We start from the raw sequence: 17,902 nt of genomic DNA, 5'->3' as shown, positions 1-17,902 counted from the left end.
CATCTCTGAAGGTGGTTAGTATTATGATGACTCTGTAAAAGAAGCCTCATGACATATGATCCCAAGTTGATAATGGCAGTGTCAGAGTACTAAGGACAAAGTCATGTATTGCAATTCCATGTGGACCAAACTGTGCATAGACTATCAACATCAATGGAAAATTTCTCATCCTTGATTTCAGCTTTTGTTTCACCTCCTTCTCTCACTGGCAAGTTTATTAGTGCTAGTATTGGAGTAAAGTGATTGGTATGAAGCCTCACTTTTGTCTGTTATTTCTCTCAAATGGGTGAAGGTGTTAATGGAGGGTAAACATAATGAACAATCAAGAACATAATAAAGTTAGAGGAACAGCAGGAAGCTTGGATCAATGGCCCCTGGAAAATTGAGAATTGACTGTAATTACAATAGATCAGAAGGAGTTCTCCTGTCTCCCAATGAGTTTTCTGCTAAATTCACCTAAATCTTAGGAGAGTATCTTAGTCTTTAAAGTTGAATGGGAAACTTTCCTTGTCCTGTAAAGGCTTCTAACATCTCTGTAGATAATAGTGTTACCCTTCTTAAAGTCCAAGCCAACTGGAGCCCTGCATAGAAGGGAACACTTTCTAACTATAAGGCATGATGACTTGCAGAGCATGCAACACCAATTGGAAGAAATAATATGGTGGGTTTGTTGTGGTTGTTGTTTTAAATTCTGCCTAAGACCTTTGAGGTTACATGGGGTAGAGCATGCCAGTTGAAAAGAAATACAATATTGTCTATTTTCATTAACCTAGTCCTTTTTCCATCTTTGTCGTCTTCCTCCACCCCCTTGCTCTGGGTCCAGTGGAGAACTCAGGTGATTCACCCATCTGCAAAATGATTTGGGCTAGGATACATCTTGCTTTAAATGTCTCTGGGAAACTTCTGAGGGTGGGGCAAGAATTCTGAGAGGGAGGAGTATTGCTTTTGATATGAAAACAGTTGGGATTAGATGAATCTGATTTCTTCCAATCCCACGGACCCTTGAGACAGATTGACCAGATCTGGCAACAAAACCGTCATCTCCATTGCAAAAGAAGGTGGCTTAATATCCCTACTGCATGACCAAATGTTTGCTAATCTAGTTTACAGCAACTATTAAGATTTCAAATGTACTGATATTACAGTTTTGCACTGACATTTTCCCCTTATGAATAGAACAAATCTTGTTACAAGGGAGACAGCAATGACCAGTATGGAAATGTTTAATTGGTTATCCCATTTTTTTTTTTGTCCCCTAGATTTCCTTCTCCTCAGACTTGGAGGGTGGAGGTGGGCGGGGGGAAAGGCAGCATTGACACTTTTCTTTTTCTTTTTCTTTTTTTCAGATTCACAAGAGTAAAAAAGACCTCATAGACAATAAAAGAGGCTGCCAATGTCTTGCATCATTCTAGCTGAGCTTCTTCATTCTCCTTCTTCTCCTTCTTCCACAAAGACCCATATCTGGAGAAGGTGTACAACTTTCAAACACAAGCCCCCAACCCCCTGACCCTTGGCCTTCCCTCACACCATCTCCTTCCAGGGGATGAATCTTTGGGGGTTGGTTTGAGGTCTTAGAACTCTGGGGGATATTCCCCTGGGCAAACCAAACAACGTGAGATTTTTACTCAAACAGAAACAAAACTTGAAGGGACATCCTCAAAATCCTTTGCTAATGACCTGGCTTTCAAGGCACCTGTCTGGCCTGATGAGAATGGACATCCTGGATATGCTGGGAGAGGCCTGAAAAAAGCCATACACACAGTAATTGCCATTTTATGACTGTCAATGCCGTTACTTTAAATGTTGTCATTTTTGCACTGGCTACTGACGATACAGCCATGCTGACATTCATCACAGCAAAGATGATGATTCCAGTCTCTGGTTCCTTTCCTGAGTCAGGAACATTTGTTTTCTCCAATTTCCTTTCAGACTTAAAATTGTTCTTATGCTTTTTTTCCCACTTCTATAATACAGAATTCTGTTTGTTTTCTAAAAAAGATTATTCTATAGGAATCTTTATTGATGGCTAATTTATTTTCTCTGTGCATTCATTAGTATAAACCTGAATGTTCAGCTGATGACTGTACTGTTGAGTGGGAACCCATTGTTTCCACTGGTAGCATCGATAACTAAGTGGTTACTGAAATTTTTACCACTGGCTGGACATCTTCTTTTGGATATCTGTGGTTTGATTTCATCACTCTTCTTTTTATTCAGTAAAGTGCTAAGGGAATTAGTATCAGGGAGATATGGCAGATAATTCTTTGCATTTTAGTGAGTTTTTAAAAATACAAGATAGAAGTGGATTAATAGCATGAATCAAAAATAAGAATAATAGATGTAGAATGGAAAGAGAATAACATTGCAGCCCCCTTGAGACCAAATTACAGGTGGGATCTAAGGGAGTGCAAGTAAAGTGGGATTTTATGAGTCTAAATGATGTGATTTAGATAAAAGTGATTCTTAAAATGTGGTTATTGGTCACACAGGAATCTCTGAGTCCTTCCCAAGAGTAAAGCACATGAATATGCTGATGATGAAGTGGGGATTAGTAATAGAAAGAGAGCTAGGCAATAGGTTTAAGTGTATTCCCCACTACAGATTTAATTTCTACATGAAAAAGCACGAGAACAGATACTTAAACGTCCTTTTATTACTAAGGTGAAATATTGGCATTTTTTCAGGCAGAAAAAAAGAGACTGTATGTGGTCTTCCTGGACCTTTGCCTTGCCAAAATGTTCCCCAACAGAAAGATCTGAAGAACTTTGTAGTATCGAATGCACAACAGCATGCTGATATTTGAACAGATTTCTTCTGTCAGCTTTACGTTTTGCCTTGGAGAAACACTTAGATTTTTCTGTTGTGCTCCCTGTGTTCATAACAATGACCTCACCACATAATGTGGCCAGAAATTCAAATGACTTCAGGGGCCTAGCAGGTCAAGTAAATGAATAAAGCAAGCCATGTAATATCACAGTCATTGTGGTAAATGGCAATTCATAGTGGGCCTTTGTATCAGCAAGACAGGAAGGAGCAATGGGGACTGTGAGAAATTGGAGAGGGTGGGTGCTGTCAAAACAGGGTAGTCGGTAGGCAGCAACTGAATTTGAGCTGTGTGGGGATGGGGGTCCTAGATACCTAGGATTTGATATAAGCTCTCTCCAAATTTTTACATATTGACAACTAACTCAAAAACTTACAAACACTGTGCTAATCAAATGAAACATGCCTGTGAGCTGCATTCAATCCATGGGGCATTGGTTTGCAAACTATGTTCTTAGAGGTGGTATGATTTTGTATTGAAATTAAATATAACCAAGAGTATGTCAATATTTGACCTTGGAACCTGGACCTTTTACCTCATTTATATTCTGTATTTTTGTATGTGGGGCTTTTTGGCCAGTCAAAATAGAAAGTCTACAGCTTCCATTTTATAATCTAACAAGCAACAAGAAACAACATTTGAAAAAGAAACAGGAATATAGCCATTTTTTCTAGCACCAATAAAAATGGAAATGTTTTTCATTTGCTTTAAGTCATTAATCAGCTGAAAAAGAATAGAAAGAGAATTTCATTCCATAAAGAACTTCACCTAAAACTCTCAGTGAAGCAAAACAAAACTCCATGTAACTCACTCTTAGCTTTAAATCTTTAAAAAGTGTTTCGAAGGGATATTGAGTAAAAATGCAGTTATCTATTAAAAATACAAAATGCTATATTATATGATGCTATGAATCGATACTGGAGCTGATAAAACATTAAAGTAATTATTCCAAATCAGTGCTGACTGCAAAAGCAATATTTCCAAAGCTCTAGCTTATTTTCTGCAGTCTTTTAATTCCCTTGAAACAGCTTTCTTCAAGTTGAGCAGCAATTTGGGACAAACATTATTCTATTGCACAGATTATGGCATCTTACTCTGGTTTACACACACAGAGCAAGGGCTTACACACCTGAATTAAGAATTAACTAGCATGTGGGGACAGCAATAGGGACAGTCCTACCACAGACGAAACCATGCGCTCTACACGTCCCTGGGTAAAATGTGACAAGTTAGCCCTTGAATTTGTGTCCCCGTGTCACCAAATAGCTCTATATTTAAGTTGTGTTAATGTGGTACGTTTCAGTGGCATAATGACCCATTCTTATCGAGGCCTTTGTTCCATATTTTATTTTTGCCAATCTTTCTTAGGTTATGAGCCCTAATAGTTTATGGCAGCAGGCAAGAGACTCATTTCTAACCCATTAAATTCAAATGGACTTTCTTCCACTGTCCATTTCATTTTTGGAGCTGTTATAAACTACCGAAAACATTTGACAGGATCCCATTGTGGATCTGATACACTTAAACAGTAAAATGATATCTAAACATCTGAAAGCCAAAGAATAACCTAGTGCACGTGTTCATTCATTTGTAGAATTTAAGCCATTGTATTATATTTTCCACTTGGAACCATGCCTTTAGATACAAAAGCGTAAAGTAAAAAGCAACATTATCATGGGATGTGAGATGGTAATCCAAAAGTTGAAGACCAATTTTTGTTATCCATATTTTGGAAGTATGGATACTGTTTATTTTAATATCACTTCTCTCATGGGTCACTTTTCCTTAGATAGGTAGGTAGATAGATAGATAGATAGATAGATAGATAGTTAGATGATAGATAGATAGATAGATAGATAATATAATATAATATATTTTCTTCTTTCTTAACCTATGAGCAGAGACTTTGATGATGGAAATTACTTTGTAACATTCCCCATGGAGCCTAGGAAAAACAATAGAAAAAAAGCATGAAATCTTTTTCTCATAGTGAAATAGAGAAGATTCTGAGATTGGAAGTCTGTGTATGTGGTGTTCTATCCCAAATAAAGAGAATTTAGGGAATTCAGGCAACAATTTTTTTCCTAATTGGAAACTTTGTTCTGATCCTGAGATGCCCACACACCCCACAGGAGACGCAGTGCTGGCCCACCACAGTGTTTGGAACACGGTCAGCATTCAGGAAACACATTCAAAATCGTCTAACTGAATTCCACTATCCACTTGTGAATGCAAACAAAATTCAAATTTCCCTGAAAATTTATTCAACTTCTCCTATATGCCAAGCACACTGCTAAAGGCTTATCTTCTAAGTATATGCAGGCATACCCTACTCACACAAATAGCTTATTACCAGAGATAGGAAATTGCAGGTAATTTGGGAGAAATTGTCATAGCCAAATTTATGGAAAAAATAAAATAAAAACTTCTCTATGGCCTCTTGATTTAAGAAAAAAACAGAACAATACAAAAAAACAAAGCACTAAAACAGGATTTATCTGAGAATGTCTTTCCAAAAGGGAAGATGACACCAATCTATATAAAACGTCAGTGGATTTACTGAGAATCCAAGTGGAAACTTTTAAAACCTTAAACAGACTCTCCTACAGCAAATAGATTCTCTATGTGCAGCATGAGGAATCACTGCATAGTTCTGCTCCACCAATAATATGATTGGTACAGCACCAAACCGTGGCAAAGTTAGATGTTAAAGAACATAATGTTGCAGTAATGATGTTATATTGGATCTTATGCATGAACAAATGGAAAGTAATAATTTATCAACTGTGATCCATGATTAAAGGCCTCATTATCACTAAGAAAATGAACTTAATGAAAAAAATTATAATGAGCAATGACAATATTCCTATAAAACCTCCCTCTGGGTATCAAGAGACATATTACCTGCCAAGGCCAGATTTTACTTTTTAAGGTTTCCTCTCTCTCACCAGAGACACTAGTGGGCACAGAGGTGACACTAGAATTAGAATGTTACCAGAGTCATTTACATTAGACAGTTTATCTGATCATGAACATGTTCCCAGGGAGATTAGAAAAATGGGAAGCAGGCCTCTAAAGATCCTCCTTGGACATTTGTAAGAAGGCTGGCTGCTTCTCCAGGAATGTCTGAATTAAGCAAGAATTGTGCCACTGAAATAGCTTCTTGTTTTTATATTAAACAAGGAACGATTGTGCGGTGGATGACCTGGACTGAAAGATGTATGATGGTCAAGTTTAAACATATTAATTCCTGATTGTTTTCTTAAATACCCACCCTAGTCATTTTTTGGAAAATATTGCCAGACATATTTGACATGAATTCATGTTTATTCTGGCTTCTGTTCCCAAGCAGAAGTGGATTAACCCTGGCAATGGCTGGCTTCACTAACTGTACTTGCACCCAGCCTGGGCTGCCATCTGCTCAGCCAGGAGAAGCAGGGAGTAGGGTGTGGGCCCTTTAAGTTCACTCAGGGCACACTCATTCAGTCTCCCCTGAGGAGACCTTGTCCCCCTTTGTGGGGTGAATGCTGGCTGTTGCAGGCCAGAGGCAGTGCCAACTGGAGACGCATCCTCTCAGCTTTGGTCAGCTTCAGCCATGATTCCTGAACCTCACCCATGTATTCTTCATGAGTGCTGGCTTCTGAACCTGCAGGATCATTTCTCAGTCAGTTTATGGTGCAGGGTAATTCATTTAAAATAAAGCCCATTAAAACCCAATGGCTATAGAATGGGTTTTAAATAGATTGTCCTGGAGACACATCATTGTATAGTCTTTGCTTCCCTCTCATGACCTATCTTGGAGTAGAATTTGTGTACTACTGTCCTTGTCTTTGAGTGGGTATATGTGTGATGGTACAGAAATACAGTCACATATTATATTAATATATATAGATGGATAGGAAAAACCTACAGCCATAGGTATTGTCCAATAACTGATTCTAGAGGTAGAACTATAGAGTATACATTTCCTTTTTTCTTGCTTTGATGATATTTTTATACAATTTTATATGCTATAAAATTTTCAAAAATATATTTGCTATTTTCATTTGTAGAGCTTGGTTAGGTTTTTATCAGCTCTTGTGCCCACTGTACAACCAGATTCCCCCCATCTAATTTAAATGTCTTCCCTTTTTCAAACTCTCCTTTATGTTTTCCTTTTTTTTCCTCCCATTTTTCTACCCTTCACAAATTCCTTCTTTTGCTTCTGTCCAGGTAACCCATTCTGCTTGCAGTATCATTTTAGCACGTACAAACACAAAATAATGGGAAAAATAAAAGCACCTTGTTCCATGCAATTCGTATGGGAAAGTTTTGGGTGTCAAAGGTCGCTGGGGATAGATGGGGAGGCAGAAATAGCTTGGGAAAATGAAGCAGGAAAAAAGGAAATCTTTATGGGAAATCAATTACCCAAAGCAAGGTGAGTCACCTAGAGGTGAATATGATGTTGTTATTGTCCTCGCTTAGTGTACAGCACAATTTTTGCTCTCACAGGGTTTTTCTCTTTAGGATGCGTAGCACCCTATGCATTAAATGCATAGCATCCTAAAGACACCCTACTCACCATGAGTCTGTAGGCTCTTTCCTGATGAGGGCACTGGCCATATGTGAATGGAAAACTCAACTCATCTCCTCAGCCTTAGATGTTGCTGCTGTTCAGCTGGATTTGTGAGAAATATCTGGATTACTATCAAGAACATTTAGCAAGACTCAAAAGAGAGAGGCAAGCAGAACCAAAACCCAAACCTCAACCAATGTCTAGCTGAATAAACAATTCTTTGGAGGAATAAGGAAGGTATTTCTGGATATGTTCTGAGAATGCTCTTCCAAAAGGGAAGATGGTAATAATGGACTTGTTTTGATTTCATGGTTGTGATAGAATGTACTTCCAAGATGTGAAATACACTTCTGGCAGATAAAATGCAGGTTGTAATTTGCATTTGTACATCACAGGGTGAAAGAATGGCCATCCATTCTGAGGAAGAGTGTTCTGTTCTCTAAGATGCTGCTTAACCAATGTTATCCAAATGCCATAGCATCATATCTCCAAATACAAGATTAAATCATAAGGATTCATGTAAAACAGAGTATACTGAGCTGTTCTCAGAAAAATTAATGATGTGTTTATTGTAAATCTTTATTGCACAGATGAGCCTGACAGTCATTCAATGTATAATTTTCCCCCAGCATCTAGTAATGCATAAGTACTTGTATGTTCTTCTGATTACCAAATAAAAACAAAGAGTTAACCTCTTAATTGGAATTGGAAAAATGAAAAGACTTTTTTTTCTTTCTTTGAATGTTTCCCATTGTTGTCCATGTTCTGTCTCAGATATAGAGCTGTCCAAACTCAGTCAACCATCTGTCTCTTTTGTATTCCCTTAAACGTCTCATAATACCCAGGCACCAAGTGCCTTTGCCTGCGTGCTGAAAGACATACACAGAGTATGACTATATCACGTTTCATTTCACCTTTTTTGACTGTGAGGGATGAAGTAAATGGGTTATCAGAAGCTCATCAGAGGCATAAGAAATCTCAGCATTCGTGGAATTAAGCTGGATTCCATATGTTTAATTTTCTTCAGGGTACAATGATATGGTTTTACAGCCCTGTGATGCTAGCTTTCTGAATTGCAAACTTTTTCTTTCTCCTACTTTTGAAAGGGGTATATTTGGCAATATTTTCCTGCTCAAGCCATGAACATAAGGAGTCTGACTAGGGAATGCAGATGTTCCTTGACTTACCATGAGGTCACGTCCCAATAAACTCATTGTAGGTTGAAAAAACCGTAAGTCGAAAATGCATTTAATATGCCTAACCTACCAGCTGTGTTTGAATCATAGCTTAGGCTATCCTGCCTTAAGCATGCTCAGAACACTTACATTATCCCAGAGTTGGGCAAAATCGCCTAACACAAAGCCTATTTTATAATAAAGTGTTGAATAGCTCATGTAATTTATTGAATACTGTTCTGAAAGTGAAAAACAGAATGGTTATATACAGTTTCTTCAGAGTGTGTATTGCTTTTGCATCATCATGAAGTCCAAAAATTTAAGTTGGGCCGTCATGAGTCAGAGACTCTATTTATAAAATAGTGTAGTCATTCATTACTCCCCTTTGTGGGGATAAAAGTGGTTTACATCCTTTATGGCCTCCAGCCTGATGCCTTCAAACCGGCCTCAGAGAGAGAACTCTCTAGTGGTGATACTGCATATTACACAAATACCACCCCTTCATCAGGGCCTCCTGGTGTATCGTTTCTGCATGGTATTATTGCTCGGATGAAGGCGACTGTGATGTTTCTCCAAAGCAGCCATGCTTGCCATTCACTGAAACATATTTTTAATTTTTTTTTCTTAAAGTAAAAATAGAATTTACTCAATTTGGAAAGTATAGACAGTATAATAGGAAACTTAAAATCACTTGTAATACCCCATCCAACAATTAATCATTGTAGATACTTTCTTTTCTTATGATCTTTTGCTATGCATTTTTACACAGTTAAGGCCATATAGTATAGTTAATTTTGAATTATGGTTTGTTCACACAACACTGGATTGTAAGCATTTTCTTGTGAGTGTTTTTTTAACTTCTCCATTAATATAATTTCAATAGCAGCATAATATTTTATTCTGTGGCTCTAGCGCAATTTACTTGACCACCTCTCTGCTGTTGGGCAATTAACTTATATGCTTTTATTTTATTTTTTGCAGTTGTAAATAGCAGCAATGGAGCTCTTTGTACATAACGCTTTGTCACATTTCTGAATATCTCCACTGGACAAATTTCCAGATATACAATTACTGGGTCACAGGTTGTTAACATTTTTTTTAACTCCTCATTCATATGTCCAATTCAAGTTCAAAGCACATTCAAATATTTTGAAAGCCACGTTTAAATAGCTTGTGGTGTTGTATCTCTGAATAGCTCTTGCTTTTAATCATTCTTCTTTGTGATGAACAGACATATTCAAATCACACGAAACCAAACCTAGTATTGATGGTGGTTGTATTGTGCAGGAAGAAAGCATTAAATACTCTGAATATGCAGCTCTGATTTATATACTCTTGGTTGATAACTCTTAGGGCGGTGTGTGGGGGGTCGGGGGGTGGGGCGTTGAAGACCTCCAGACTCTTTCAGTGTTCCCACAGCCTGAAGCAGAACTTGGACTTTTACTGATGCTCTCTCTTCAAAGCTGTAAAGGGGCAAAAACGATGATTTGTTCTGAGGCTTCAGGCAATGGCTTGTTGCCCTCTGCCCCAGCCCAAATGGAACACAAAGAAGATGTTGGCAGATATGCTCAGCAATAATGATCAGAGGTCTGTGGGTATCAGAAAGGCAGTCATTTACAATGTGCTAAAACAGAGAGATTGAAAATGGCCAGTAAGTTGACAGAAACTTTCATACCTCAGCTTTTCAGCATCCTCCTCTGCCCTGTGGGATCTGGTTGTACTATAATAACATTGCTATTGCCAGACCATTAATAATGATGATGTTTGGTCTCAAGGGCTCTTAAATCACCCTTTCTCCAGCAGGCATAGGCTTGGCCAGGCTAACCCCATTTTGCAGAAGGGAAATTATTTGTTTGAGGTTAAGCTGCAAATCACTGTGCTTTAGCACTAACTTTGGGAAGTCCCGAGTCTTAGGTGTGCGTTCACCCTGAGGCGGGCAGCCTTAGTTGTCGCTTCTATCACTGTCCTCTTCTCCAGACTCTTGATGAATTGGATTCATTGCCCTCTAGTTGAACCAAACAAGGACATTAATTTGAAATATCTGAAAGCTATTCATTTGTCAAAAGATACCTCAAGTCACACAAGCTGCAGTGGTGACATCTCTGCCCCTAGCTGACGGATTGGGTTGTTTACTCCTTAAATGGCCACATGCTGTGAGTCAAGGGAAATGTAATTCCTGACCTTAAAGTGTTTATTTCCCAAAGATGACAGATTACCTACTTAGACACACACACACACACACACAAATGCACACATGTGCACACACACATGCGCACATGCACATACACACACACCTTTCTAAAACAAATAATAAACACTGTATTGTATGGCACAGTTTGCTAAGCACTGTCATGTGTGTACTCTTACTTGATGCTCGCAATTATTGTCCTGACATTGATGTTTTCTCAATTTTATAGATGAGGAAAATGAAATTTAGCAATAGCAGCATTGACATAGTTGTTTGTTCATTTGCTTTTATTTTACCTCATTTATCAGATATTTGAGAGTTCTAAAATCATACAAATTTAATACATTGCTTTTTTAATGATTAAGAAAGTGGAATAAAACCAGAGTCACAAAGTAGAGCTAGCATAGATGGAACAAACCAGGGCAAATGTTAATAAGCAGACGTGCAGTCTAAATCGGCCTCCCCTGATTCCTAGCATTATGTCATAAACTGGGTCTAAGCTTTCTGGAATCTTAAGTTTAAATGGAAATAAACCATTTACAAGATTCACATCCATGAGGATGAGCACACCAGTTGTTTCAGAAGAAAGAAGGCTTCCCTCCCGACAACTGAAAGAAACATCTCTGGGTATTCAGTGAAGGCAGTGTTTCTCATGGCTGCAGATCAGGCTCACCTGGGAACATTAAAAAGTCCTCATGCCCAGGTCCCACCCAGACCAACTAAACAGCATCTTGGGGTGAAGGGTCAGGTGTCAGCATATTGTTTAAGAACTCCCCAGATGATTCTAATATGTAGCCAGGATTGAAAACCACTGACAGAGTAGTTTTCTACAATGAATCCAAGAACCAGTTCCATGTGATGGGTGGTCTGAAGCCTTCTGTGTGCATCGTACAGTACAGTTTAGAAGCTGGGTCAGGACTGGCTGTTCCCACCTGGTTTCTGATGTTCTTCCTGGACATGAGAGGGAGCAACGGAAGGGTGAAGTGCGAAGGGCTTTAGAAAATGAAACTCAGATGTGTTGGGTATTACTTCCATGAGTGGAACTTTGAGTAAAGTGATAGGTAATTTGGTAGCTTCCTCATGGAAAGTGATTTCAAGAACACAACCTCAGTGAACTGGAAGCCAGTGGGAGGCTGACTCAGAACTTAACCCCTCGCCAATGGCCCATGGCAAAATCAAAACCAGTTTTATTTTATGCATCCCCGCCTGCTACCTGTATATGGCTCATGGTTATGAGAGGTGGGATGGCTTCATCCCTGTCCTGATATATTGGGCATCTCACCAAGCTAACAGAGAAAATAACAGCATTTCCAGAAGGCCTTACAGTTCTGCTTTTTCACTGACTCAAGGTTCCCAGAGTTCCCTTACTCAGTGTTTGCAAAGAAGATACCAAGGGGATGAAAAGCTACCTCTACGAAAAGCTATCAAGCTGCAGGCTTTTGGAAGATTATAGTCAGTTATTTTTTAAAAAAAATCCACCAAGCATTTCTATGAAATAACCTGGCAATAGCGTTTCTACAGGTAGCAACATTGGAAGTTTGTGGTCATTGAGCACTTTGCAGTTTTTCAGGTACTCATGTAGGCAACATTAAATTTGTTCTCTCAACTTCACAAGAGTATCCACAGAAAGCAGAATGCCACACTTTTCGTTAGTTCGACAAAAGGAAATTTCTACCACACAAGGTGTTCCAAGCCTGTTTGATGATGGGAATCACCTGGGCCACTTGTGAAATACCCAGGTCCCTAAACCTCGCCTCTGGAAATGCTGGCTCCGAGAGCTTAGTGAGGCCTGGGAAACTGGCTTTGTTTTTTGTTTCTGTTAAAATAATTGTCCCAGGTTTTTCTTCCTCTTAGACAACTTTGGGAGACTGTGCTTGAAGGAAACCCAGATAATGGGTTGGTTAAGAAGCAGCAAGAGTCAGGGGAAAAATTTCTTTAAGTTTGAACTTTGAATGATCTTAAGTTTTTCCCTCCTTCCCCAACACTCAGTAACATTAGTCAAGTTCCTTAAACAAAATGTTTGGAGACAAAAATTGTCTTCAAATCCTGTAAAATGGGATAATTTTGTTGTCACAATGTTAAAATCAGAAACAACAACAAATCTATATTTCACGGTGCCTACGTAATATGGCACCAGGGCCACAGTAACTGCTTAATATGTGGGAGTGACTATTAGCAATGACCAAGCAGCCAAATTGGGAACCACATCTCTAAATAAAAACTTGAAGCCCTGTCTCCAACCTAAAATAGAGATTCTCAATGAAGGGCACTTTTGCCTCTAGAGGATATTTGTCACCTAGACAATCGTCATGACTAGGGAGGAGCTACTGACATCTCATGGGTAGAGGCCAGGGACACTGCTAAACATTCTCCAGTGCACAGGACAGCCCCCACCACAAAGAATTGTACAGCCCAAATGTCACAGTGTCACTGCTGAGAAACCCTATCCCAAAGGTCCAATGAGACAAGTAAAAAATCTTGTGGGACACAGAGGCATTTCGGGCAGAGAAGGAACGGCTCTGGATCACAACATAAGACACGGATGTGCCCTCTGGTAGTGCCTCCTAACGGGGCCTATTTGTGGCACACCCAGGGTCCACCATTCTTTGTGTAAGATACAATGCGACGGGCATCCACTGGGGTTGTGCATTGTGGCAGCACTGGCTTTGACACAGAGTATCACTTTGCGTAAATCTTTCACCCCGGAGTGTCCAAGACACTTCATTAGACCAGTGAAGTGCCAGATTACAAGATCATCGTTGGAATCACCTGGTGAAATTGTTAAAATTCAAATTGCTGGCTCAATTCTCTGGAGATTCTGCTTCAGGGTCCAATCAAGGAGCTTGGAAGTCATATTTATAAACATCACCTCAGGAGTAACTGAGTTACTCAACTGAGGTTCAAGAACTGAAGCACAGCTACAGCCAGGGTCGGACCCTCTATGTTCTCCACCAACTCTGACCTTCAGGGTATCTGTGAGACCTGGAAAATGGAGAAATAAAGTCCCGCCAGATACAGTTCCCTTCACTTCATACAAATTAACAGTTTTTGTAGGTCTGAGCTATTTGGATTAATTTTACGTTTTCTATTTTTACTACTACTGCTGCCAGAAAAGAAGGAAAGAATCATAATGATTAACAATAACATTTCTTATTGTCTGGAGGGCATTTGTCACAGAATGTCAGGATTGGTGCCCTGTTGTTTAAGATGAAAATGGGGCTGGGTGCGGTGGCTCATGTCTGTAATCCCAGCACTTTGAGAGCCCGAAGTGTGTGGATCACGAGGTCAGGAGTTTGAGACCAGCCTGGCCAACACGGTGAAACCCCGTCTCTACTAAAATTACAAAAATTAGCCAGGCATGGTGGTGGATGCCTGTAGTCTCAGCTACTCAGGAGGCTGAGGCAGGGAAATTGCTTGAACCCGGGAGACGGAGCTTGCAGTGAGTCGAGATCGCATCATTGCACTCCAGCCTGGGCAACAGAGCGAGACTCCATCTCAAAAATAAATAAATAAAATAAAATGGAACGATCTCAAACGTCATCCAAAGTGCATGTCTCCACTCTTCCCCAGGGATTCTGGGGTAGGGAAAGCTTACCGCTCTCCCACTCACCTCCAACCCCAAGTCTCTGCTTCCTCTGACACTGCCCAGTCTTCAGATTCTTTTTTTTTTTAATACTAATTGTTTCTTTTTTTTTTTTTTTTTTTATTATACTTTAAGTTTTAGGGTACATGTGCAGAACGTGCAGGTTTGTTACATATGTATACATGTGCCATGTTGGTGTGCTACACCCATTAACTCATCATTTAACATTAGGTATATCTCCTAATGCTATCCCTCCCCCCTCCCCCCACCCCACAAACTGATTCTTTTGTTATCTTTACCGGTGACTATATTGACACATAGGGTCTTCTCAATCAGCACAGCTTCCACTTACACCAGGTGTCTGCATATAAAGTGGACTTAACTAAAAGTTTGGGAAGTTTGTGGGGACTCCTAACAGAAGTAACCTAACACTGACTCATGGATATCCTCTGCTGAGGAATTCTCTCTGCATTTCTGCCAGCTCAGACTGCAGGCATCTGCCGTGTTGCTAGAATCTGGCTTCCAGGCCTCTTCCTTCCCACTCTGGATGACAAAATAAATGAATGAATGAATAAATAAATATTTATGTTTATAAATAAGATATGTGTCCATATATGTGTCTGTGTGTATATATTTATACGTAAATATATGCGTATGTATATACGTACACACCCACATACATATATACAAAAAATGTAAAATTTTTTGGCAGAACCTCTCAGTTCTCCCTTTGTCCCTTTATTCTGCTCTCTCCTTATTGATCCCATCCTGGGGTTTGACTTTTCATTGCCTCATGACCCATTAAAGGGTTTATTAGAACAAAGATAATCCCCTTCCTCATAGGAATTCTGTTGCCAGTTGCTGGGAAACTAAGAAACCCCACTAAACTAGCATTTGTGAAGTCTCCCATTGTTCCTGAGCACTGGACACACTTTGCTTCCTTTAATCCTCACTGGAACACTTCGACGTAATTGTTGTCATTCTCGTCATTTTGCAGATGAAGACCTGAGCTTCAGAGAGATCCAGTTCATTGCTTGAGTTCCAATAGCAAGTAAAGCCTATAAGGACAAAGCAGAGACAAAACCCCTGATTCCCTCATTCTAAATCAGAACTTCCCCTTCTTCAGATAGTCCTCCATCCTGTTCCATCCTGGATGCACATTAGAATGAGGGGTTTTAAAAACATCAGCGCTGGGCCTCCACCCTTGTACTGTGGGGGTGATGCCCAGGCAACTTCCTATTTAGAAAACTTCCCCTGTGATCCTAAAATGTAGCACTGCTCAGTGGCACATCGGTCCCAACATATCAACCTTCCAGCCAGAGGAACTGTGTACTGTCACACACACAAAGGCAAAGGCGATGCTCCCAGCTTTTCTGGACCACAGAATATGCACCACCCTGCAACCTCACCTAACCTGCTTCTAAACGTTGTTTTCAGACCCCAACTTGATAACATTTCAGATGAACATTTACTTGTCCAACAGGTCTTTCCACAATCCTACTTTTCCTTATCCTCTTTTTCCTCTTCACAGGCACAAAACAGCGTTCTCACGGCTCACCAGCCCCAAGCACCAGCTCCACGTGTCGCCTTACGTTGCCAGGTGGGTAAACAGCATTGCACCATTATCTTAGTGACCACAGACAACGGAAAGGCCTGGTTTCTCGGGAATTGGGTTGATAAACTGAGAACATGACCCCATAGTTATCCAGTCTACTCACGTTATCAGAGAGCTTTGTCTCTGTCACCCACATTTGTGAGGCCCCTCTAGGAATGGACATAAATATTTCTATAATTGGTTCACAATCGTCCCCCTCACCTATGGAAAGAATAGAATTTTGGTCCTCTTTGATGTTCATCTGGACATGCTATGGAAGGATCTGCCTTGTAGAGGCAGATCGTTCAAGGGAAGTAGTGTGAGTCTGTGGTGAGATCGAGACTCAGGTTTAAATCCCAGCTTTTCTGTGTTCAAATTGTGTGCCCTCACATGTGCTTCTTCAGCTTCTTGGAATGTCTGTTTTCTCATCTGTTTGGGAGAAGATAAGAATTAGAAATAATGCTTGTAAATTTAGCCCAGTATTGACATAGTGCTCATAATAATCTCTACTATTGAGAAATATGGAAGGCATGTATGGCCTCTGTTCGACCCAATCTCACATGTACTGGCAAATCATAAGTATTCATGAGGATCAAGTATAATTATTGTTTAATATAAGGGGCAGTTATTGATCATTCTGTCTCCATGCATGTGCTTACATTCTCAACTACAATTTAATTTTTATTTAATTTTAACAAGCAGAATTTGGAAAAGCACATCTGTTTGGGGTAAGGAAAGATTATAAAAGATAAATACCGTCATTGAAGAAAATTTGAAAAATAATAAACATAAGAAGGAAAAACGTTGCCAATAATGCTACCACTCAGGGTTAACCAAGATTACCTCTCCTTCCAGTCTTTATTAAATACTTTTTCTCTAGATTTGAATTAGATTAATACTTTATGTAGAGTTTTGTTTCCTTCCTTTTAAAACTTACCACTACATTATGAGACTTTCTTCATGTTATTAAATACTTCAACAAAATATTTCAGTAATTGACTAACATTTCTATGACTATGCCACAGTTTATTTATATGTCTATTGATAATTTAGCATTTATATAACATGCATTTTTATAAGTGACCTTACATTCTTGTACATAAGTCTTCTGAGTCTGTAAGTACGGATTTACCATAGATTCCACTAGGTAAGATTGCTGGCTCAAAGAATGCAGACATATATAGGTTCCTGACACATTATTACCGAAGTGATTTTCAGAAAGATGGTATTAATGTATGGTTTTAGTGTGAGTTTGTCCATTTCACGATCCCCTTGCTAATGCTAAACATTATTTTCAATATTTTACTGATTTGATAAGAAAAAAATGATAACTACATTTGGTTTGAATGTATCTTTCTATTAAAAAAACAGTTTTTTTAGTGTTAATTCACCTTTACATTTCTTCTGTGGGGAATTACCATATTTCATCCATTCTGAGAGGCACATTGCCTTGCATTTTAACCCATTTTAAATTGGGATGTTTTGCAGTCAATGGTGTGTGAAAATTCAATTAGCAGCATTTTTTTTTCTTGGTTGTACATGAAATAATAGTTCATTTTACAATTAGTGGCATTTTAGATGAAATATGACTTATGTCTGCCTGCTTTTGTAACTTCAATTTCTGTAGCTCCCTCACCCAAGTCAAACAAGTGGACTCCACATCCGCCGAATAACCCTTGAACTTTTCTTGCCTCTGTGAGTGCCTAGGATGCTCCTTATTCTCTTCTTCCCTTGGCTAATTTCTCTTTGTAGTCCTGTCAAAATCATCTAGGTGGAATTGACAGTGCACTACAATGGTTTGCTTCTAAGTCCCGTTGTCCATTGATAGGTGGCTTTTTCCATAATGAGGACTGTCTTATTCCTTTCTGCCCCCAGTGCTGCCAAGGTGACAGGCACTTACTGGGTATGCATTAATGTTTCTAAGCTGGGTACGTGGTGCGTGAGTGAGCAGCCTCCCATTTAGTTTACGACTACACAGAAGGG

General features: G+C 39.3%; 1 protein-coding gene across 9 annotated transcripts in view; it reads left to right on the top strand.

Annotated features, from left to right (window-relative positions):
- The window catches only part of PDE1C (phosphodiesterase 1C), a 593,630-nt gene that overhangs the window by 513,229 nt on the left and 62,499 nt on the right, over positions 1-17,902 (top strand). For 4 of the 9 annotated variants that reach the window (XR_001719169.4, XM_003318247.6, XM_016957238.4 and 1 more), the window contains one exon: positions 15,857-15,925. Coding sequence is in view for 7 of the 9 variants with exons in the window: in XM_003318247.6 (XP_003318295.2) it covers positions 15,857-15,925 (69 nt within the window). In the remaining 2 variants the exon portion in view is untranslated. Of the gene's footprint in view, positions 1-1,346; positions 8,094-14,460; positions 14,622-15,856; positions 15,926-17,902 lie in introns of those variants that run through there. The other 5 variants (XM_016957239.4, XM_063815292.1, XM_016957240.4 and 2 more) reach the window with 3 other exon arrangements.

This window comes from Pan troglodytes, chromosome 6 (genome assembly GCF_028858775.2).
Source record: "Pan troglodytes isolate AG18354 chromosome 6, NHGRI_mPanTro3-v2.0_pri, whole genome shotgun sequence".
In the NCBI taxonomy this organism is placed as follows: domain Eukaryota; kingdom Metazoa; phylum Chordata; class Mammalia; order Primates; family Hominidae; genus Pan; species Pan troglodytes.
The sequence above is the reverse complement of the archived record's forward strand: the minus strand, read 5'-3'. Positions and strand labels throughout refer to the sequence as shown.